The 25,539-nt window shown below is 46.9% G+C and overlaps 1 protein-coding gene across 1 annotated transcript in view; it reads left to right on the forward strand.

Moving 5' to 3' along the window:
• Window positions 1-14,814: 14,814 nt before the first annotated feature.
• Window positions 14,815-25,539, forward strand: part of LOC137532286 (sodium- and chloride-dependent creatine transporter 1-like) — a 121,979-nt gene continuing 111,254 nt past the window's right edge. Inside the window, exon 1 of the mRNA XM_068252647.1 lies at window positions 14,815-15,234. Coding sequence (XP_068108748.1) covers window positions 15,195-15,234 — 40 coding nt within the window. The 5' untranslated portion in view covers window positions 14,815-15,194. The remainder of the gene's footprint in view (window positions 15,235-25,539) is intronic.

The following is a 25,539-nucleotide window of genomic DNA, read 5'->3' on the forward strand; positions in this document are numbered from 1 at the left end:
CAACAGCATGGCTGCATATCTCAAATTTATGTAGCATCTTCAAGCCAAGACTATGGTCGAACATGCTTCAGGTGATGGTTACAACCATCATTGGGATTAATTGCAGTTGATGCTGCTGTTTTATAACCTTCTCTTTTGCGTAGAAGGTCTTTATGCACCGCTATAGGCGTGTAGCCTCTAGTAATGTACTTTATGGTTGAACTCTATAGATGTATGTCTTTTTCAACCTAAAGAACTATGTAATGATAAAAGACCAGCAATGAAAAATGGGGCTCAAAGCAAGGCTGGAGGACATTGGCGATGGAGAGAAGATATTGAGGTGTAGGAGGACTCTCATGAGGCCGAGGGGAGGACATCCGGCAAATAAGAGCGCAGAGAAGGTAGCTTTCTTCTCAGTGTCCAGGATGCTCCACAACAGGCTGTGCTGCATTAAGGGTGAAAACTAAAGGGATCAAGGGTGAGAATGGGGAGGGCAGAAAACTCTCCACTGTGGGCCCTCTGTAGTTAGTGTGATAAGGGATGCCACCAGCGTTTGGGATTGCCTTACATACATTCTGAACTGACTGAGAAGACCCTAAATGTGTGCGCATTTATGGTCTGTAATATGGTGAGACAGTATTTTGTAGAGAGAGCCACCAGACACCAGAGTGTGGGACGAGCATTCCTTACACGCACTGAGGCTTTGTTCACATTGCGTTCCGTCTGCGCGTCCGTCTGCATTGGCCGTTTTTTTAAGAGTTTATTTTATCCAATTACCTGCGCGCTATATTTTTTTAACCACCTTTCTAAGCGGTTTTACCAAGTGTGTGCGGTTTTTCTGTCATCAGTCAGGAAGTGAACTCTTTAAAAATGCTAACGCATTCGCTGCACAAAGCTATTTTGTGAGCGTTTGCGCCTTTTCCTATACCTTCCATTGAGGCAAAATCGCCTCAAAAATGGCTCAGGCACTGCTTTTCTGACCTGAATGCGGACGGAACGCTCTAATCTGAACTACAGAATAGAGAAGCATGGTGTAACCGCTTTCAGGGCGTTTTTGAAAAAAAAAAAAACGCCCACACTTAAAATTGGCCAAAAAAGTCTCTAGTGTGAACGAGCCCTGAAGATGGTTGCTGGCTATCATTCTGGGTTTAGCAAAAGGAGAACCGAGGCGCCAGCAGGGTAAAAATGGATAAAACCTTTAAAATTTGCTTGGATGAAGCGGTAGACTTACCTCCATAAAGCAGACACGAAAGACTGTCTGTATGATAGTAATCACATTTATTATATAGTACCCCAAAAAGTGCAGTGCAACGTGTTTCGCAGGCCACGCCCGCTTCATCAGGCAATAAACGTGGGGACAAACAGAATTTCAGCAGTAGCAGGAGTTGCACAGCACCAGTGAGGACAGGTCTAATCTCCTCACCTGCCTATACAGTGGTTGCCTTTGTGGTAACCCACGCTTGTGAGTATACTAATTATCTTTACTATATTTATGCTGAACATACTACACTATATTGGGCTCTCGGTTTCTCTAACTTTATTATGGGTTTGTGAGTACTTTTTTTCTGGCACAGTATTTAATCCACATATCTTGACTTGCTACGCTATATTGGGCTTCTGTCCTCTTGTGTGCATCCCTTTTCCATCAAGGTCACTTGATTCACCTCCTTCAATCTGTAATCCTCTGCATAAAAATTAGCTTAATATTTGCATCAACTTGGAAATGTGTGTCTCACTGACCAGCCCTACTTACACATTTGTAACCATTTTTAGAATATATCTCATTAACGTTTGGGAATGTTGTGCCAGGCTCTACATCTCTCCAGCATCTGTCCTCTGTAATATTCCTGAAACTAAAACTGGTGCCAGTTTATTAGCTTTCTTTTCCCCTATGAAAGCACAATTAAATCTGTAATGTTTACATGTAAAAATGTATTTTTACGTTTACATTTTATTTTATTTTTTCTACAGCTTTGGCTCCACCCCTTTTCTCTTCAGCCGCTGAGGAAATCTTTTACATACTGTTAGAATGATAAGAGCTGTGAGGAAAAAAAAGCAAACAGTATAACTTGCGAGAAACCATCACCACCTTGTGGTAAGCTAGAAAATTAGCATAAGCTAACACAGTTGTAACCGATTTTTATCACAATAATCAGGCCTGGTACACACTTTCAATCATGATTGGCCAATCACTGACCAATTTTACCAACTCCACGTAATATGAGGGCGTACCTACACAATCTGCTCATAGTGTTAAATATCTATTGCCCCTAAACTAAATGGAGGTGGTAAGATTTTTCAGTGATTGGCCAATTATAATTGAAAGTGTATATAAGGCTTAAAGTGTACCTGAGATGAAGGGGACCAAAGTTTTATACATACCTGGGGCTTACTCTAGCCCCCTTCGCGCAGATCGCTCCCACGCCAGCGTCTAAAATCTCCTAGATGGCCCGGTAGCAGCCACGTTCACCGCGGCCAGTCGGCTCAGGTGCAATACTGACAAGCACGCTCCCCTGTCTCACTCCCGCAGCTGGGAGCGTTCTGCACATACGCAGTAGTACTGTCTAAGCGCAAAACACTAAGAACCACACTTATACTGAACCTCCCAAAAATTCTGTCATGTATAAGAGCGCAGTCCGGCAACTCGGGGGTACCAAACCACCCAGCCCAGATCTTTTTCAAATTTCTGTGGAGCTTCTCTATGTAAATATATCAGATTCTCAAGCTTTAAATAAGTATTAATTTGCTTTCCCAGGTGTTGGGGGGGGGGGGGGGGGGGGGGTCGGGTTCTTCCAGAGTACAAGTGTCGAACTCCAGGCCTGTAGAGCCAGATCCATGCCAGTGTTTAGGATGTACTGCAAAAGAGGAATGTGTTCTACCTGATGGACCCCACCTTTCCTGATTCAGACCCATCAATTAAAGCGGACCCAAACCAAAACATTTTTTAATTCAAAATATTTCGTTGCACCACTTTGACACTCACAAAGATACATAAACACTCCTTCAAGTCTATGAGCATTTCAGTGCATGCTTTTCACCCTTCTCTTTTCATAACTAGGGTTATACTGGGGGCAGCCATTAGCAATTCCTCCTTTGCTGGACACCATCTACTCCACCAGTTTGCCGGTTTCTGTCCCGGCAATTTGAAAGGAAGGGAGGGGTTCCTCCATTTAATGTAAAATATTTTATATTTGACATCATGCAGCTGAAAAAAGGCTGCTATTTATTATTATAATTTAGAAAATAGATTTTATTTCTGAAATCTTGTATTTTTAATTTGGGTCCACTTTAATCTTGAGCTGTGTCAAAAATGTGTGATGACCTCGGCCATTGAAGGACCAGTTTGACATCCCTATTCCAGAGCATTAATCTTTCAGGGAAAAGTTGGGGGGTCGGCTTATACGCAGGTTGGCTTATACACAAGTATATACAGTAAGGTGGCTGTACACCTTTTGGTTTTCCCCGACAATATCCGGAATGTTTGATCACTCTGATCGAATCTGCTAGAAACTGATGCCATGAGTGGCCTGATAGATCGTCCAGTCAATTTTCGGCATTAGGTCGGGAGCAGAAGGAGCTCACCAGCTTATGCTAAAATCTTTTAACCACCCTGGCGTTCTGATTAAGATCGCCAGGACGGCTGCGGGAGGATTTTTTTTAAATAAAAAAAAATCTATTCCATGCAGCCAACTGAAAGTTGGCTGCATGAAAGCCCACTAGAGGGCGCTCCGGAGGCGTTCTTCCGATCGCCTCCGGCGGCCAGAAGTAACACGGAAGGCCGCAATGAGCGACCTTCCGTGTTTCGCTTACCACGTCGCCATGGCGACGAGCGGAGTGACGTCATGGACGTCAGCCGACGTCCTGACGTCAGCCGCCTCCGATCCAGCCCTTAGCGCTGGCCGGAACTGTTTGTTCCGGCTACGCTGGGCTCGGGCGGCTGGGGGACCCTCTTTCGCCGCTGCACGCGGCGGATCGCCGCGCTGCAGCGGCGATCAGGCAGCACACGCGGCTGGCAAAGTGCCGGCTGCGTGTGCTGCTTTTTATTTCATTAAAATCGGCCCAGCAGGGCCTGAGCGGCAGCCTCCGGTGGTGTTGGACGAGCTGAGCTTGTCCAGACCGCTCAGCAGGTTAAACATCTATGCCTAATGTATGGCAGTAATAGATCCCTCCCGAATCAGATTTGATCTGGCCCAGGCTCTATCTGATGGTCAAATCATATATAAGTGTATCATTATTATTTAGTATTTATATAGCACCATCATCCTCCGCAGCGCTGTATAGAGTATATATTGTTTTGTCATTTAACTGTCCCTCAGAGGGGCTCACAATCTAATCACTACCATAGTCATATGTCTATGTATGTATCATAAAAACAGGGATTATAAGAGTCCTCACTAGGAAAACAAAATGCCAAGTGAAATTGGGTGAGTATTATATATCTCAAACCACCAGTACGCTGGGGTGATGGGTCTACAGCTTAGTTAATATAACTGAAACATTTGGACACAACAGAAGATAAATTTAGACCTCAATTTTTCCAAAAATACAAAAATTCTTTATTAGTGGCCATCAATGTGACACATGAACAACACAAAAATTAAATTAAAATCCAAGCGTTAAAAACACACAATATTGGACTTCACAAACTTCCCATCATCCATCCAAGGGGTTCCAATCCACTCTCATACCCACACTTACATGCATCCCATAGATACAATATTAATGGCTGCCTATATACAGCTGCAGCTAGCCTGCATGCTAAGTTGGTTAAGCTTATTAGACTTTGACCGTGGTAAACAGCCATTAGTATTGTATCTATGGGATGCATGTAAAGCTGGCCATACACTGGCCCGATTTGCCGCCGTTTCGACAGCAGATTCGATCACTGGGATCGAATCTGCTGCCAATCGTTCGCGCTACACGCCGAATTTCGATCCATTTCGTCCGATCCCGTCGATCGTTCCGTGCGGAAAATTACCGTCGATCGCCCGCGGGTAGGGAGCACGTCGCTAGCGGCGTTCGAGTGCCCGACAACCGACGCAATAGAGCGGCAATACATTACTTGCTCCGCCGGCGCGACTACCCCCGGTCACCGCTGCTCCGTGTCCGCGCTGGTCTCCGGCATGCTTACATTTCCTCCTGCCCGGCAGGAAGTTTAAACAGTAGAGGGCGCTCTACTGTTTAAACTTCCTGCCGGGCAGGAAGAAGTAAAGCATGCCGGACCTGGAGACCAGAGCGCAGACAGAGCAGCGGTGACCGGGAGGACTCGCGCTGGCGGAGCAGGTAATGTATGCGGCTGGGGAGGGGAGTGGCGGCAGCAGCACCACCACCACAACAGATTGTGAACGGTTTCAGGCTGAAATTGATTCACAATCTGTTTGCAGTAAAGGTAGCCATACGATCCCTCTCTGATCAGATTCGATCAGAGAGGGATCTATCTGTTGGTCGAATCTGATGGCAAATCGACCAGTGTATGGCTACCTTAAGTGTGGGTATGCGAGTGGATTGGAACCCCTTGGATGGATGATGGGAAGTTTGTGAAGTCCAATATTGTGTGTTTTTAACGCTTGGATTTTAATTTAATTTTTGTGTTGTTCATGTGTTACATTGATGGCCACTAATAAAGAATTTTTTGTATTTTTGGAAAAATTGAGGTCTAAATTTATTTTCTGTTGTGTCCAAATGTTTATGTATGTATCATAGTCTAGGGCCGATGTAGGGGGAAGCTAATTAACAGATCTGTATGTTTTTGGGATGTGGGAGGAAACCAGAGTGCTCAGAGGAAACCCTCGCAGACACGGGGAGAACATACAAACTCAATGCAGATAGTGCCCTGGCTGTGATTCAAACCAGGCACCCAACACTGCAAGGCGGGAGTTCTACCCACTACACCACTGTGTATAGTCTGCTTTGCTGTCTTTCTCCATCCAGCAGTCAGTGCAGGAGGCTGGGGATCACACAGACACACACTTTACATATGGAAATAAAATCTATCCGGGTAAAAAGACTGCATTTCTCTTCCGTTCCCATCACTTTCCTCCATTAATCATTGACTCCGGCATGAATGATTCATCTGATTTCTGAAACGGCTGCCTGAGGAGTCCAATTTACTGCTGCTCTCACTATCTGCGCAGATCCATCTGCCTACTCTTATTAAATGTTATTCAAAGGAGAGGGGAGCCCTGTGCGGAGGATTCGGGGGGCGTTCAGTGCACTTCAATTACACCAATTTAAAGTAAACCTGAGATATGGGGACTTAAAGAAAACCGGTATTGAAAAAAAGTGCCCCTGGGGGGTACTTACCTCAGGAGGAGGAAGCCTCTGACTGGATCCTATTGAGGCTTCCCCTTCATCCTCCTCCGTCCCACGGTGGTCTTGCTAGGCTGCTCCGAATGGTGGCCATGTAAATATTTACCTTCCCGGCTCCAGAGCAGGCGCAAATAGCCAATCCCAGTCGGGTCCGCTCTACTGTGCAGCCAGCATGGGTGTCCGCAGAAAATTTTCCAAAGGTGGGGGGAGAGAGAGAGAATGGGGGGGGGGGAAGTCATGCGGCACGCCACGCACCAAAAATGGGCGTGGCCATGAATCATGATGTGGGTGTGGTCTCACAGGTGGAGCCACATTTACATAAACTTCGCAATGGTGGGACATTCGACTAGGGCTATGGTAGGGATTAGATTGTGAGTGCCTCCGACACAGGTGCTCCGAAGTTTAGGTAGTGATGGGGAAACTTAAGCCATGCCCCCTGTGTGGCATTAAGCCACACCCCAGATTTTGCAGGAGAGAGCCAGGCGTCTATTTGAAAAGGGTGCCTGGTATATGCCAAATTCGCTACAAAACAGTCACCTGGTGTAGCCCATATACCAACTTCCGCTACAAAGGGTGCCTGGTGTAGCCCATATATTCTATATTTGGCTACAAAGGGCGTCCGGTGTAGCCCATATATGTCAAATTCGGCTACAAAAAGGGCACCTGGTGTAGCCCATATATTCCATATTTGGCTACAAAGGGCGCCTGGTGTAGCCCATATATGTCAAATTCGGCTACAAAAAGGGCACCTGGTATAGCTCATATACCAACTTCAGCTACAAAGGGCACCTGGTGTAGCTCACATATTCCAAAATCGGCTACAAAGGGCGTCCAATGTAGCCCATATATGTCAAATTAGGCTACAAGGGGCGCCTGGTATAGCCCATATACCAACTTCAGCTACAAAGGGCGCCTGGTGTAACCCATATATGTCAAATTTGGCTACAAAGGGTACCTGTTGTAGCCCATATATGCCATATAGTTTTAGTTTATAAAAAGTATGCTGCTATAGGCAAAATTTGTTGGGCTATAAAAGGGCTCTAGATATAGCTGAGAAAAGTGATTACTATAACCTAACTTCTCCCTACTCTCTCACAGAACCCTCCCCTGGTGGTGCCTAGTGATGGGCGAACATCTAGATGTTCGGGTTCGGGCCGAACAGGCCGAACATGGCCGCGATGTTCGGGTGTTCGAGCCGAACTCCGAACATAATGGAAGTCAATGGGGACCCGAACTTTCGTGCTTTGTAAAGCCTCCTTACATGCTACATACCCCAAATTTGCAGGGAGTGGGTACAAGTGGAAAAAAAATATTTGAAAAAGAGCTTATAGTTTTTGAGAAAATTGATTGTAAAGTTTCAAAGGAAAAAATGTCTTTTAAATGCGGAAAATGTCATTTTTCTTTGCACAGGTAACATGCTTTTTGTCACCATGCAGTCATAAATGTAATACAGATAAGAGGTTCCAGGAAAAGGGACCGGTAACGCTAACCCAGCAGCAGCACACATGATGGAACAGGAGGAGGCGCAGGAGGAGAAGGCCACACTTTCAGGCGCAACCCAGACCTTGCATGAGGACAAGAAGCGTGCGGATAGCAATGCATTTTGTCGCCATGCAGTCATAAATGTAATACAGATGAGAGGTTCAATAAACAGGGTGGGTGAGTGGTGTACTACTATTCCCAGCAGTGACACAGAGCACAATGCTATACAGTGGTGGGTGAGCGGTGTACTACTATTCCCAGCAGCGACACAGAGCACAATGCTATACAGTGGTGGGTGAGCGGTGTACTACTATTCCCAGCAGCGACACAGAGCACAATGCTATACAGTGGTGGGTGAGCGGTGTACTACTATTCCCAGCAGCGACACAGAGCACAATGCTATACAGTGGTGGGTGAGCGGTGTACTACTATTCCCAGCAGCGACACAAAGCACAATGCTATACAGTGGTGGGTGAGCGGTGTACTACTATTCCCAGCAGCGACACAGAGCACAATGCTATACAGTGGCGGGTGAGCGGTGTACTACTGTTCCCAGCAGAGACACAGAGTGGCAGTAAACACAATGCTATATAGTGTGGGTGAGCGGTGTACTACTGTTCCCAGCAGCGACACAATGACTGGGGGGACCCTGGCTAGCCTGGCTGGAGAGAGAACTACACTGCCTGCCTACCCAAAGCTAAACCCACAGACAAATGGCGGAGAAATGACGTGGATCGGGTATTTATTTACCCGAACCACGTGACCCGTTCGGCCAATCAGAGCGCGTTCGGGTCCGAACCACGTGACCCATTCGGCCAATCACAGCGCTAGCCGAACGTTCGGCCATGCGCTCTTAGTTCGGCCATATGGCCGAACGGTTTGGCCGAACACCATCAGGTGTTCGGTCGAACTCGAACATCACCCGAACAGGGTGATGTTCTGCAGAACCCGAACAGTGGCGAACACTGTTCGCCCAACACTAGTGGTGCCTAACCCTAACCCCCCTGGTGGTGCCTAACCCCTCCTTGGTGGTGCCTAACCCCTCCCTGGTAGCGCCTAACCCTAAGACCGCCCCTGGTGATTACTGTGACCTAACTTCTCCCTACTCTCAGAAAGAACCCTCCCCTAACCCCCCTGGTGGTGCCTAACCCTAAGACCCCCCAGGTGGTGCCTAACCCTAAGAACCCTCGTGGTGCTAATTTGGAGGGGGTTAAGTGCCAGAAGGAGGGGACCCAGGTGAGGGAGCTGGGAGGTCTGGCCCCCCCTCCCCGCTGCCCCTCCTTTTTGTGTTGCTCCCCCCTCCTGCACAGGCCTCTGTGGAAGGCCTTGGCGACACTTCCGGGTTCGGGTGGCTAAGGGGAGGCAGCAGCTGGCCGGGGGAGTGTGCATGCCCCATTTTGCCCAACGTGCGGATACCCAGGCTGCGCAGGCGACTTGGGCCTACACTGGAGCTGTGAAGGTAAATATTACAGGCATTACTGTGCCTGCGCCACAGCCTGACAAACTGTCGGCTGTGGCTTCGAAGGGACCGCTAGCGAGACCACCGTGGGACAGAGGAGGACGGGGGAAGCCTCAATAGGATCCAGAGGCTTCCACCTCACGAGGTAAATAAAAACCCTAGGGCATGGCCAGCTCTAGCATAGGGCGAGAGGAGGCAGGGCCCCCTCAAATAAATGTCCTGTCCCCTCAATCATGCAGAGCAGCAGGGAGGGGCGGCGGGGGACAGCGGGCAGGGGGCGTGCCCACCTTCCCCTGCCAGACTGGGACCCCCGTGGTGAACTGGCCGCAGCGTCTAATAGACGCCGCGGCAGTTCATACCCGCAGCTCACCGCTCCAGCCTGCATAGTCTTCCGGCAGGCAGAGCAGGGCTATGGGAAGATGGAGCCCGAAGCCCTGTACTGGAGACTATTTGTGTCCCCGATACAGGGCTTCGGGAGCCATATTCCTGTAGCCCTGCTCTCTTGCCTGTCAGCGCCGGACTTTCGCAGGGTGGCTACACGCTGCAGATTGTCCGGAGAAGCTGCACCCAGGGAGAGGAGTCTTCTGCAGGTGAGTAAATACTTCACATTACGATTATTTTATGGTGAAACGCTGGCCATATTGCGATAATTTCTTAGTGAAACGCTGCCCACATTACAATTATTTTGTAGTGAAATATTGCTGCATTACGATTATTTTCTGGTGCAAGATTGCCGCATTATGATTATTTTATGGTGAATCATTGCTGCGTTACGATTATTTTATGGTGAAAGATTTCCGCATTACGTTTATTTTATGATGAAGCACTGCTTGCATTTCATGTGTCAGAGGTAATGGTTCTTGCATTTTCATGTGTCAGAGGTAATGGTTCTTGCATTTCATGTGTCAGAGGTAATGGTTCTTGCATTTCATGTGTCGGAAGTAATAGTTCTTGCATTTTGTGTGTCGGAGGTAATCATTCTTGCGTTTCATGTATCTGAGATAAGTTGTTGCATTTTTTGCGTTGGAGGTAATGGTCCTTACTTTGCCGCCTCACTGTTAAATTAGTTAATGTAACAGTGACATCATTGCACGGTTCCCGACTGCGGGTTTGACCCGATCAAGCGGGGGGCAGCCTTATTCAAGCTACAAACAAGGCTGTGACCCCTAAAAAGCTTCTTACTGCCACCACTAGCGGTTGCTAGACACGCCAACTCAGCTGTCGAGTGCTCAACACGCAATCTGCGTTTTCGTATTCGGGTCAGCTTTGCGCTTAGGCCGAATGCGGGAACGCCATGCACCCACACACACAGTACAGTTGTACAGTAACACAGCACAGTCAGGCACTGCAAGTTACACTGTCATGCAGCAAAACCACTAACAGTCGTTCCGAACGATACTGTTAGCCACTCCCACTCTGCTGTCGAGCGCAGAAGTGCCCCATACACACAATGCAATTACAATTTCATATGGTAGTGTTGCTCAAGCATACAATCAGGCATGGACTTATACACCGCTACACTGCAGTCTCTTCTAGGCTATGAGTGTTAGTTTAGTACAGCAGAAGTCAAGCTTATTAAATAATAGTTTAATATTCCAGGAAAAAAGTGGAACAATGCAGAACAGAGTATATACAAAAAATTACAAAAAACAAAATTAAAAGTTACAAAAGTAAGAGTTTACAAAGATGCACACGAGACAAGTTGCAAAAATAAAAATGGGATAAACGTAAAGTGAACTTTTACCATCGCAAATTGTCCAACCGTGGAGAGACGCGGATTTACCGATTTCCTCGGGATCATCTCTAGCGATGAGCTACTCTCGGGAGAAGATACCTGTGACTGTTCTGGACCACCTTAAATAGACTGAAGTGTCCCCTGGGGCATTTAATGTCCAGCCCCCAGGAACTAATGCAATTTCCCTGTTTGTGACATCACCGAACGCTTGTCATAATCTTCCTGTGATATGCAAACTTCAAAGGGTTCCTGTTTCAGCTTTTTGAAGGTTGCCGATTTCACAGGTAAGATTGTACCCTGAGAACAACAAGTATCCTGTTTACACTTACAGATTTCAAAGCAATTCCACTTCCAGCCCACTATTCAGACTAAGAGGTAGCCGAACGCCTGTGTGGGCTTCAACCTGGTCGGGTAAATGTCTAAGTAAGTGTTTCCTTCCTAGTGGCTAGGTAGACAGTTCCTAATTACTGTCCAGGTTCCTTTGCCTATTGAAGGTGACTGGTCTATTCAAGGAAGACAATGGCAGTTCCCTTGATCTCTGCCTTGAATGCAAATTTAATCTACATACAGACATTATCCAGGTGACACCTTCCAAAAGCCAGACTGGCTGACATACAATCCCATATGATACAGTAGTACACAGCAGACATGAAAATGGGAAAATGAAAATATATTACTGTATTATCCTTAACAGCATCAGCACCCCAATATATCACCACAAATGCCAACTGGCATCAAGTCCTGGGGCTGCAGTTTCCTAGGGAACGGCCGTGCGCATGCGCGATCGGTCCCTGCCGGTTCACGGAGTGGAGCTCCGTGATTAGCCTGCTAGCCGCCCATCACGGCTAACAGGCTGTTTGTAAACGAAAGGGAAAAGAAATTCCCTTTTGTTTACATCCGTACATCGCTGCGGTCTCCGGCAGCGCAGTACGAGATCGCGGCGATCCCCGGCCTCTGATTGGCCGGGATCGCCGTCCTCTCATAGGCTGATGCCTATGAGAGGCGGAACAGGACGGATCGCCATCCTGTTCAATGCAGTGCACGGAGGGAAGAGGGGAGGGAGAAACAGCCTGATGCAGGCTGCAAAACAAAAAACAACTGCCACCGCAGCGATCGGACAACTCAGGCGGCATGTCCCCTTAGGGACAAGAAAAAGGAGGCGAGTCCGATCGCTGGGCTCCAATGCTGGGCTGTGCAGGAGGCTGAAAAGCCTGCACAGCCCAGTGCAACAAAAAAGAGCCTGGTCGTTAGGGGGGTTTAACACTGTGGTCCTCAAGTGGTTAATGTCCTACCATATTATTATTATATACTAGCTGATGACCCGACGTTGGTTGGCTGGGTATGTATTTGGTGGTTGTTGGCTCCACCCACTTTGGGGTCCTTAGAATCAGTAATTTACATTTTGCCATTGAAATTAAACAAATCTGATTGGCTGTTTGTGGCTCCACCCCCTTTTTTAATTTGATCCCTAGTCATCCAATGACTGACGGTAGCAGGTTTGGGGCCTCTGCCATTAACCGTGTAAGAATGGCAGCGATTTAAATATTCCCCTTGAAAATTGATAGGTGAATTTTGACTGGCTGTTGAAGGCTCCGCCCAGAATGTTAATACCCAGTTATTATAATGTTAATATCCCAGTCACCCAGATATCAACTGTGCAAAGTATGAGGAGCTATTAATAATGTAAGAATGGCTGGAATTTACATTTTCCCATTGAAAAATTTGGATTCTTTGCCTCTGCCCTCTTTCTGTAACCTGGACACACAGTCACTGACTGACCAAGTTTGTAATCTTTCAGGTTCCTAGCATCAAAATGTGTGAATTGAAGCAGTTTATCCAGCAAAGAAATCTAATTGGCTGTTTGTGGCTCCGCCCCCTTTAGTGAATTTGAACCCCAATCACCCAATGACCGACTGTACCAGGTTTGAGGTCTCTGCCATTAACAGTGTATGAATGGCAGCAGTTTAAATATTCCGCTTGAAAATAAATAGGTGAATTTTGATTGGCTCTTGTAGGCTCCACCCAGTTGCCTGAATATTAATCCCAGTCACCCAGTGACCAAATGTGCCAAGTTTGAAAACCCTGCCATTAACAGTGTAAGAATGGCTGCAGTTTACATTTTCCCATTTAAATTGAATGGCTGAAATTTGATTGGCTGTTTTATGCTCCCACCCACTTTTCCTGAATTTGTAACCTCGGTCACCAAGTGACCAACTGTGCCAAGTGTTGGGACGCTGGCTTTATTACTGTGAGAATGGCAGCCTTTTATATTTTTCCCATTGACATGAATAGGAGAAATCTGATTTGCTGTTTATAGCTACGCCCAGGTGTGCAAGGGGGACGCGAGACCCCCGGTACATATCACCCCAGGTAGTAAGGAACCTCTATATCAAGTTTCTTTGAAATTAGTTGAGGCGTTTTCAAGTGATCGCGTACAGTCATGTCACTGACTGTCCTTACATGAGTTCACAATCTAATCCTACCATAGTTGTCATAGTCTAATGACCTACCATATTATTTTGTATTTATATAGCACTGACATCTTCTGCGGCATTTTACAGAGCACATAGTCATGTCACTAACTGTCCTCGGAGCCCTGCTGATCTCTTTGGTTGCAGTAGTGTTTGAATGAAACCAGAAATCAGCATGCAGCTAATCTTGTCATTTGATAATGTCAGAAACACCTGATCTGCTGCATGCTTGTTGTGGGTGTTTAGAGGCAGAGGATCAGAAGGACCTACATATCCCTCTCACTTCAGTTGTCCTTTAATAGTGTGCACAAGGAGACTTCTTTCTAATGGCACATACACATGGAAGACCAATATCTCCAGCTGCAAGGCATAGACAAAAGATGGCAGAAGCGACAGTTTGTCTGACAGTTGTACACACGCGACAATATCCTTAGCGAAGATCATAGCGGAAGTTGTCTTTCAAGACTACATAATGATGGCTGACGCACTCTGTATCGTCACACTCTGTATCAGCATCTATGACATAAGACTAGCAACAATTGTCTGCGCCGTCTCTAGCAAACTGTCGTACACACAGCATAACTCTTCACAATGGTTTGCATGACGAGAGTCACGAGCGAACTGTGTTTTCAATCGCTCGGAATGGACGTAATGTACGCTTGCTGCATACCCACAATGCAATTGTCGCACGAACAGTCGTTCATCGTATGTTCACAAAGATCTATGTCTTCCATGTGTATGAGCCCTAACAAGTGCTTTTGTAAAGAATAAAGGCAATACTGAGATTCCCCCATGAGGAGCTGGACTAGTGCAAAATCTGTCAGATCTGTCAGCTTTTCACGACCTACTGTAAGTGACCGCAACAAAGGAGAGACATAATTTATAATGCATTTTACTCTGGGAGAAATGGACAACTAATACATGTGTATTTAACATTTTAGAAAATGTTGCGATAAATTGTCCCAATCGCAAACGCTAGCGTTTTTGTGATTGTGGAAAAGAACCGTAGTGGGCCCTCGGCCAAACGGATGCCTAGTAGGAACCCATCAGCATCATTTCAGCGCAGGAGGGAATAGGGAACTGCAGCGATGCTGCTGTGTGTACATCGTACACAGTGAGACGTAACGGTTTTCTGATAGGAAAGCCGCAGTATCCAGCCTGGTTTTCTGTGGCTGCGCTTGGCCTGTAAAGGGTAAATGGACGGGCAGTGGAAGCTGTCTGCAGGCCTGCAGGGGAACGCTGGGCAGGTGCATCAGCCTCTGTCGATGCTATTATGCCAGCAGGGGCCGCTAGCCAATCAGCAGCGACTGGGAGGGAGGCTGAGCGAGCTGGGATTTTTTTTCTCCCTTCCTCTATTTCCATTCTTTATTTGGAGACGGAGAGCTCAGTGCTTGTGAGTCACCGAGTGTGATGGAGATCGCTCCTACACAAAGCTTTCTCTCCCATCCCTGAAGTAGCCCTCCGCCGCCGCTGACCGCTCGCTGAGGCTTCCTTCTCGCGTTCCGAAACTTCATCAATGCGGTTCTTCAGACTCACCTTCAAGTGTTTTGTGGATTGCTTCTGAGCCCCCTTCCCCGGCTCACCGCGGTTCGTCCTAGCTTTTCGTTTTATTTTCATTTTTATTTTATTTCACTCCTTTAACAGCGACTACCCTCCTTCTTTTTTAAAAAAAAGAGAAAGAAAAAAAAATAGACTAAATCTATATTTTTTTTTGTTTGCTGCAAAAACGAAAAAACCCTAAATCGATAAACCTCCAAAAATGAGAAGCGTAACGACAAGCGCAAAAGAGAAGGGCGCAGGTAGGTTTAAGAATGATCTGTGCGTGTGTGATAGTATCCTGATTTAAAATGGGATTTGCTGGTGTTCAGTCATCTAGATTTTCTATAGTCTGTCTATCCATCCCTTTAACCATTTATACACCCATCCATCCCTTTAACTATTAATCCATCCGTCTGTCATTATTATTTAGTATAGCACTGACATCTTCCACACTTTACAGAATACATAGTCATGTCACTGACTGTCCTCAGATGAGCTCACAATCTATTCTCTAGCATAGTCATAGTCTAATGTCCTACATTATTATTTATATAGCACTGACATCTTCGGCAGCACTTTACAGAGTACATAGTCATGTCACTGACTGTCCTCATTCAGCTCACAATCTATTCCCCTAGCATAGTCCTAGTCTGTCCTACTATATCATTATTGTTATTATGCATTTATATAGCACTTACATCTTCTGCAGCACTTTACAGAGTCCATAGTCTTGTCACTGACTGACTGTCCTTAGTGGAGCTTATAATCTAACCCTATCATAGTCCTAATGTAATGTCCTACTATATTATTTTGATGTGTTTTTATAGCACTTACATCTTCTGCAGCCCTTTACAGAGTACATAGTCATGTCCCTGACTGTCCTCAGACGAGCTCACAATCTATTCCCTAGCATAGTCATAATTTAATGACCTACTATAATATTATCATGCATTTATATAGCACTGACATCTTCTGCAGCCGTTTACATGGTACATAGCCATGCCACTGACTGTCAGAGGAGCTCACAATCAATCATATGTCACATAGGCTGGGAGATGTATGTTCCCACACATCATATAGGATTTGGATTAGGTATCTAGTCTCGCTTTTGCGCGGTATCCCAGCAGACTGACGGTATCGTCGCTAATCTCCGCTCCTGCAGTTGTATGACAGTCTTGCTTACGTCTATTCAGACACGTACTGAGCTTCATTCAGAGCTTCAGATGATGCAGTCTTGTCTGCGTACGCCTGTTTCACGAAGCAACCCCCCTCCTTCCCCCGACCCCCCCCCCCCCTTTTCTCAGACGCAAGAACGGCGGGCGTAGAGGATTCCTGCTCATATGTGCAGCGCGGAATCAGGACTGCTGGCAGTGATGTGACATACTCGTCTTCACGGCGTGCGTACAGATGGACTGAGCACAATAGACTCCCCTCCCCCGACACGCAGACTACACCATTTTTTAAATTGCTTTCTGGTACAGAAGGTGGCTGCAGATATGGGAAGGATGGAGAGGCGATAGTCGTGAGGTCCTTACGCCACCCGGCTCTGCTCGGCCGTTCTTGGCTGGAAAATGGGAGGGGTAGGAGAGGAAAAGCAATGCCGGCTTATTGCTGGCAGGGAACAATGTCGGTCATAGATTACTAGCGTGTTCAATCCCACCTTAAGTTTTATACCCACCGGCAGATTCGGCCACATGGATCGGGGATCGCCGCCACCAAACGATCGTTTCCTGACGAATCTGCAATCATCGTTCGCAAAAACGACTGATCATGTAAACGGTCCTTTGCGCAATTGCAGCAAAATCCGTCGGTAATGATCGGAACAACTTAATCACGGGGGTCGTACATCAATCAATGTTGTTTAACAAATTTTTGTTAAACGATGTAGCTCGATATCGCAAACAAATGTTTGGTGCACAGATTCATTTGTGAAAAATCGTTTACAGGACATGAGAACACACACACACACACACACACACACACACACACACACACACACACACACACACACACACACACACACACACACACACACACACACACACACACACACACACACACACACACACACACACACACACACACACACACACACACACACACACACACACACACACACACACACACACACACACACACACACACACACACACACACACACACACACACACACACACACACACACACACACACACTTCAGTATTTTTATACGGCTGACATCTTCCACAGCGCTGTACATACTCATGTCTAGTGTAGTCTAGAGGCAATTTATGGGGAAGCCAATTAACTTATCTATATGTTTTTGGGATGTGGGAGAAAACCTGAGTGCCCAAAGGAAACCCACACAGCTACGGGGAGAACATACAAACACCATGCAGATAGTCCCCTGGCTGGGCTCCGAACCAAGGAACCAGCACTTGCAAGGCCACCATGTTACAGTGAAGCTGAAGATAATCAGACTGACTGATAGTCCATCCGCTATGTGACAGAGGCCTGATTCAAGAGACATGATCAGCTAATCCCCAAACAGATTGTGTCCAATCAACTCTTATAATAATAATTTAACCTTAGGTGAAAGGGATATGGAGGTTGACATGTTTATTTCCTTTTAAATAATGCACATTGCCTGGCCGTCCTGCTGATCTTCTGCCTCTATTGCTTTAAGGCTTTTGAGCCATAGAGCCTGAACAAGCATGCAGTTTGGGTGTCTATGACAAATCTGACGAGTAGCTGCATGCTTGTTTTAGGTGTATGATTTAGACTCTACTGACCAGAAAGATCAGCAGGATAGCCAGGCAACTGGTATTGTTTAAAAGGAAATAAATATGGCAGCTTCCATAGGTGTCGCACCTCGAGTTCCTATTAAAACCAAGGTCCTAATGTTCTTTGATTTCTGTTCAGTTCTTTGTTTAATTGAACTAAATGTCTGATCAAGTACATTTTTTAAAAATTGTAAATGATTATTAGATAAATATATGCCCATTGCTTGATATAAAAGAAATTTGCAATAGAAGGGTTACAGAATTCGCCAGCTTTATCACCTTTTAAGAATCATCAGTTAGGGATTGCTCACACAAGCCAGTATTTACTCCTGAATGTACAATGATCTAATGAAAATGATTGGATCGTCCACTGATTGGAAGTGAGTTCTGCTGTGCAGGATGATCGTTTCCTTGGTCATTGGCGATCGGACGTGCTAGTACAGATCAATCAGCTTTGCGTCTGTCGCAGGCAACCAATATAGACAGGAGCAGAACAAAGGATTGGCCGGAGAAGCCATCGATCACATGTTTATGACTGATCATGAGCATCATTTGTCCGATAGGCTTGCCACAGATCAGATCGCGTGTGTTCAGAGCCCGATCACCATACAGAGGATTTTCTGGAGTATTGGCTGAGTCACGCCTGGAACAAGCATGCAGACAGAAAGACAGAAGGGTCGGATCACCTGATCTGCACTCTTCTGTTATGCCAGCGATTCAGAATGTATAACAGGTAGAAGATTGATAAAAACAAGGACCACCAAGAGGCCAATAGTGTAATATGTACTGGTAAATGGTTACTAGATAGAGTAAATATTAATACTCACAAACCAGGGTTACCATTAGGCAACCACTGTAAAAGCAGGTGGGGAGATTTTCCTGACCCCACTCAGGAATAAGAAGTCGCTCTCTGTAGATGAGAAAAAGGGGGTTCAACCCTCCACCCAGGGTGGACTCAATATTATGCAGGAGAACAGAGGCGCTAAAAGGAAGCTAAATGAGCTTAAAAAAACAAATTCTTGGCAAATAAAGGAGGTAGTGGTGGACTTACCTCCTCCAAGACACACAACGACTGTAGTAAAGACAGTCAATATATTTTATTTATGAACTCCAAATATGCAGCGCGTTTCGCAGGTTTGATCCCACTTCATCAGGCAATAACAACGGAGCAATAGCATATGTGGTCAGAAGAGCCAGGCACCTCTGTGTGCCGGGCTCTTCTACTGACCACATATGCTATTGCTCCGTTGTTATTGCCTGATGAAGCGGGATCAAACCTGCGAAACGCGTTACATATTTGGAGTTCATAAATAAAATATATTGACTGTCTTTACTACAGTCGTTGTGTGTCTACTTGGAGGAGGTAAGTCCACCACTACCTCCTCTATTTACCAAGAATTTGGTTTTTTTAAGCTCATTTAGCTTCCTTTTATCTTTTTGGCGCCTCTGTTCTCCTGCATTAGGTAGAAGATTGAGGCTGGTTTTACAACTGGCAAAAGCGTTGCGGTGCCCCAACCCCATCGCATTGCACGCCAAAAACGACATTCATTTGACCCTACTGTAAAGTGTGCCCGGATGCCCCTCGAACGCCCTTCGCCGACAGTTGCAGGACAGGAAGTACGTCACCGGGATTCCCGCAGTATTTGCATCATTCCGCCCCTGTCCGCTGCACCACCGCCGCCAACAAATGCAGGATTTCTGTCGCCCATTGACTTCCATGCATTCCGTCACATGGTAACGTGACTAACGGCGCAATGCGACGGGGTTAGTGTGCTAGTCCCCATAGATGTTCCTTGCTGTTGTGCTACCCTGTGTGCAGAAAGGGTAATGCAATGTAAAGGGGCCTCGAAGGGACAGCAGAATGAAGGGCAGGGGGCAGTTTAGATGCACAACTGAAGTGAGAGGAACATGGAGGCTGCCTTATGTATTTCCTTTTAAGAAAATGCCCATTGCCTGGCAGTCCTGCTGATCCTCTGCCTCTGCTTTTATTTATAGACCCTGAACAAGCATGTGCATCAGCAGATCAGGTGTTTCTGAATTAAGTCTGACTGGATTTGCTGCATGCTTGTTTCAGGTGTGTGAATCAGACACGAGTACAGCCAAAGATCAGCAGCACAGCCAGGAAACTGGTTTTGTTTCAAAGGTAATAAATATGGCAGCCTCCATATCCCTCTCACTTCAGTTGTCCTTTAAGGTTTCTTTTATAGCCAAACTCTTTGGAAATCGCTGATGACACAGCTGGAAAACATGCATGTGGCAGTTATTACCTTTTTTTGTTATCCTGTCTCAGTCCTGCCAAGCGATATACCCAGCCTGGTGACACGGGTGGTTTTCACTGCAGGTCTACATGTGCTTCTGCCCTGCCATACACGACTTCCTGTGAAGCGGCCACAGCAGGGGATGCAGCAGGAGGTGCACAGGCAGGGAGTGCTATCATAAGCAGCATCGGGTCTGTGTAAGGACTGGATCTGTTTCACAAGGCACTGGTCACATCCAGGTATATAAGCATACCAGAACCTCATTAGAAGTTACAAGATAAATGCTTACCCAGTGTTCTCCCCAGAATTTTTTTCCAGTCGGGTGGCATGAAAAAGTAGCCGGGCGAGATGAGAGAATGCAGGGCTGGCGCTTCTCTGCACAACTCTGCTTACAGCAGAGGAGGAGGTGAGCCTGGTGACAGCCAGGTGCTCACCAAAACTAGCCGGGTGGAGCTCCCGGCTAAAAGAGCACTGCTTACCTCAGTAGTAGGGAATTTCTGGATAGGGCTAGGTCACATTCGACGCTTGGAGCGCCACTTGCCCGCATCGCGATTTGCACTTGTGATTCAACTTCAATAGAACGAGAATCGCAGTGCAATTGCCCCTGAAACTCTGCATGCAGTGCATTTTCGATCGAGCGAAATCGCAACCGCTGCAGTGCGAATTTATCCATAGGGATACATTAGTAGCAGGTTTGCTGATCGCCGCTCTGAAAAATCAAGTGTGAACCAGCCCTAAAGGCTTCCCTGATCCTCCTGGAGCCCACCGATCCAGTGCTGGGTCCCACTGAACATACTTGACAAGAGCTGTGCTCCCGTCCGTGTACGGACTTGAGAGTGGAGGTGTACAAAAAAAATATAAAACCATTAAAAACAGTTTAACCATGTAAGTACCAGCAGACTCTGCTCCCTTAAAGGGAACCTTAACTGAACGGGGGGGGGGGGGGGAGGGGGTAAAGAGTTTCACTTACCTGGGGCTATTACCAGCCCCCTGTAGCAGTCCTGTGCCCTCGGAGCCGCTCTGGAATCCTCCAGTCCCCCGCTGTCACTTAGTTTCGTTTTTGACGACTCACCAGTCGGCCGCCGCCATGCGTATTATTGGACGCATTCCCTACTGCAATTAGCGCTGTTGCGGACCGCACGCGTAGATATGCGCAACGCGTATTTCTGTACGCGTTGCTGTCCGCAACATCGCTAAGACACAGGACTGCTGCAGGGGGCTGGTAATAGCCCCAGGTAATTGAAACTCTTTACCCCCCGTTCAGTTAAGGTTCCCTTTAAGGGCCAAAGACCGGTGGTACAAGAAACGGCGGAATGATGACGAATCACCGCACATACCCGCTGCAATCGCCGTCCATGCCGCACGTCGGGAGCCTCAGCCACCCACTCTACCGCCTCTGACTGCAGAGTTCTTGTGAGCCGCATTCATTGTCTCCTGACCCTGCCTATCAATGTAAGCCAATGGGAGTTGCTTATGTTGATAGACAGGGTCAGTAGCCAATGAAATCGGCTCCTGACCTGCTCACAGGGCTCTGCCATTATAGAGACAGCAGAGCAAGTGAGCTGCGGCAGGGAAACAGCGGCGAGATCGTTGGGAGAGATGAAAGCGGCGAGAACGCAATACAGTGTATTGAAATCTACATCCTGGCAGCCAGATAGCCAACAAAACAGGGTGTAGATTTCAATTAGCGCGGTCCTTAACTAGTTAAAGAGGGATATGGTTCGCTTACCTCTCTTGGAGGCATCAAAGTAGTCATATTAATGCGATATTCTTTTAAAAAGTTTATAGCAAGGACCATGTTTTTACAATGCGTTTCACTGGCTTTCAGGTCAAATAGCAACCACAAAAAATGTGTCAAAAACAGAGCAATCAGTCACAAGCACCTCAATCATTGTGTCTAATTGTTCTCTGGCTTTTTTTGGCACAATTTTTGTGATTGCTATTTGACCTGAGGAAGCACGAAAGCCCGCAAAACATGTTGTCTAAAAACCTACTTGTGCAGTAAAACTTTTAAAAGAATATCAAGTTATTTTGAGCACTTCGAGGCCTTCAGGATAGGTAAGCCAACCATACCTCTCCTCCTTAAACTGTTTTTAATGGGGGGGTTTTTGGCGACTCCACACTGAATTATTATCTCTAAACCTCGGTTGGGAGGTTATAATTTTAGTATTTTTTTTTTTTATTGGGATCTACCAAGAAACACCGAGACATCCTCATTAAAGGGACTCCGAGCTCAAAAAAAAAAAGAAAGTTGTACTCACCATGGGCTTTCTCCAGCCCAGTGCTGGTCGGGAGGTCCCACGCCGGCGTCCTGGCTCCTCTCCTTCTCCCCGCTCCGGAATGGCTGGCAGGCCGCAGCCCGGGCGACACTCTCCCGAGTGTCGGGCTTCTTCTTCCGCATATGACGCGGATTACGTCACACGCCGGCCGCCTCGCGTCATCATGCGGTGAATCAACTTTGATCTCAATACTTAAAGAGACTCCGTAACAAAAATTGCATCCTGTTTTTTATCATCCTACAAGTTCTAAAAGCTATTCTAATGTGTTCTGGCTTACTGCAGCACTTTGTACTATCACAGTCTCTGTAATAAATCAACGTATCTCTCTCTTGTCAGACTTGTCAGCCTGTGTCTGGAAGGCTGCCAAGTTCTTCAGTGTTGTGGTTCTGTGATGCATCTCCCCCCTCCAGGCCCCTCTCTGCACACTGCCTGTGTATTATTTAGATTAGAGCAGCTTCTCTCTTCTCTCTTATCTCTTACAAGCTGGATAAATCGTCCTCTGAGCTGGCTGGGCTTTCACATAGTGAGGAATTACAGACAAGGGCAAAGCTGTTTGCAGGAAGAAAAGAGCAGCCTGAAACTTCAGTGCATGAGAGATGCAGGGGGAAAGAAACACACAAATGATCTCTTGAGATTCAAAAGGAAGGCTGTATACAGCCTGCTTGTGTATGGATGTATTTTCTATGTGTGCACATACTGTACATCAACCTACTTCCTGTTTTGGTGGCCATTTTGTTTGTTTATAAACAAACTTTTTAAAACTGTTTTTAACCACTTTTAATGCGGCGGGGAGCGGCGAAATTGTGACAGAGGGTAATAGATGTCCCCTAACGCACTGGTATGTTTACTTTTGTGCGATTTTAACAATACAGATTCTCTTTAAGCCTGATTGGTGGTTGCCAGGGGCACCGTCAGGGTACAAGTAAGGCAAGCCCCTGCTTGAGGCCTCACTTTAGAGGGGGCCTCGCTGTCCCTGGCCGGCTGCCCTGTGCTCCGCGGCCCCCACCTGGCCCCTTCTGCCGTGACTTACATGTCCCTGATCCAGTGCCGAATCTCACCGATCTCCTCCCGGCTGGCCACCATGGTTACGCCCGGCCGACGCATCTGACATCGTAAGAGGCACTAGCTAGATGTAACCATGGTGACAGGTTTGTTAAATGGGGACTAGCTGTATTTCGCCAGTCACTTTATTTGTTATGTCTTGCGAGTATGACCTTTTTTATCATCAGAACTGCCTTAATACTTCATGGCATTCTTCAGAGATTTTTGGTACCTATTGTCATGATAGCATCTTGCAGTTGGCTCCGCCAACATCAGGTCATGGCCATGCCCCATTTTCCATTCATTGGGGAGCCACAGCCATTTTATGCCAGGGCACCACTCCATTCAGAAGGGAAGGGGGGGGGGCTACAAATTATTTGCAGGTTGTGTATGGTGATTATACGTCCCGCTTTACCCGGGACAGGTCCCGAATTCGGGGTCCCCTGTCCCAGGTTGCGATATGTCCCGGGAAACATCCCACTTTTAGCCGCGGGATGTCCCGACCTCGGGACTATGGCCACCGTCCGATCGGATGAACTGGCCGCGGCGTCTAATAGACGCCGCGCCAGTTCATAGCCCGCAGCCCCACTCCAGCCTGCATAGTCTTCCAGCATGCAGAGCAGGGCTACCGGAAGATGGGGTCCGAAGCCCTGTACTGGAGACTATTTGTGTCTCCAGTACAGGGCTTTGGGCGCCATCTTCCCTTAACCCTGCTATTCCATTCAGCGTGACTTCTGTCAGGTGAGTAAATTCCTTTTTTTGCAGGTGAAATGTTGCCCACATTGCGTTTATTTGCTGGTGTCTGGGGTAACTGTTGCTGCATTTATTATTTCATGGTCATAGTTGGCTATATTTGCTGCTTTGGGGTTACGGTTATGCTCCGCCCATACAATGTCATGGCCACACCCAATTTTCGGCGCGGTGCGCTACATGCGCCGCGCATGTCCCTCGATTTCCCCCCCCCCCACGCCCAGGTTGGACCCAGAAAAATCTGGTTACTGTAAGGTTGTGGCTACAAAAATCTTAGCAACACCCTTGGTGGTTGTAGTGCTTTTGCAACCTGAAATGTGTGAGTGGCAGTCTTAGCCTCTATTTTTGGTGTTTGACCATGTGTCACTATTGGCTTCTGGTTTTCTCGTTTTCCTTGTGTCTTTTTGGTTCCACATTGTTTGGTCCATTGCTCTCTCTTTCTGATGTATAGAATCCTTGTTAGTGCCTAGTAGCAGTGGCATGGCTCATGTTTGCCTAGTGGAGCTATAGACCAGGGCTTTTCAACCTTTTCACTAATTGTACCACTTATATTGCATTAAAAATGTAAAGTACCACCAGTTTGCCTGCACAGTAGATCGGACCTGATCAGGCCCGGCTTTTTCCGCCAGAGCCTAAGCGGAGAGCCGCTACTGCGCTTGTGTTCACGCCAACAAGGAGCTTCTTTAGGATCCAGAGGCTTCTTCCCCCTCCTGAGATAAGTACCCCCGGGGGCACTTTTTTCTTACAGGTATACTTTAAGAAAAGGGGGAAAGTATGGGAGGGAAATAGCAGGAGGCATTGGTGGAGTGATGTCACTTTCTGTATTTGAAGTATACCCGCAGTCACTGTGCACAATTTGCCTGGCTGTCTCCTCACCGCTGATATGAAGTATGCCGCAGGGCAGCACAGTGAAGAGCGAGCAAGGGGGAGCTTAACTTTGTGGAGGCAGGATGGGACCAGGACAAGAGGCAGGTGGGTAATTAAGTGGCAGACAAACCCGGAGTATACCACCCGGCCAACAGCAAAGTACCACTGGTGGTACACGTACCACAGGTTGAAAAGCCCTGCTATAGACTATTCTATCTGGACAGTAGAGGCATTACCTGAGTCATATGACTCCCGGAGCCCGGCTCTATAATGGAGTATTACAGGAGATACTTATACAGAATGATTAACAGCTCACTAACTGACTGCAGAGGCGGCAGAGATAATGGAAGCGATCTTATCTCATGCTAATGTGGAACCATTTATATTTTCTCTCTGCCATCCAGTACACGTTATTACCTCAGTAGCACCGCCATATGAAGTAGCGATGTACAGAAAGCATCAATGACGCCACAGTTTAAACAATTTCACATATAACTTTGAATTACAACACAATCATGTGTGTCACAGGAGCCCTAGTGGCTGACCGCACTTAGCCTTCTAAACGGTGCCAGCGCACGGATCGTGCAAACTCTGGTCGCAGTCAATGC

This window comes from Hyperolius riggenbachi, chromosome 9, assembly GCF_040937935.1.
Source record: "Hyperolius riggenbachi isolate aHypRig1 chromosome 9, aHypRig1.pri, whole genome shotgun sequence".
Lineage (NCBI taxonomy): Eukaryota > Metazoa > Chordata > Amphibia > Anura > Hyperoliidae > Hyperolius > Hyperolius riggenbachi.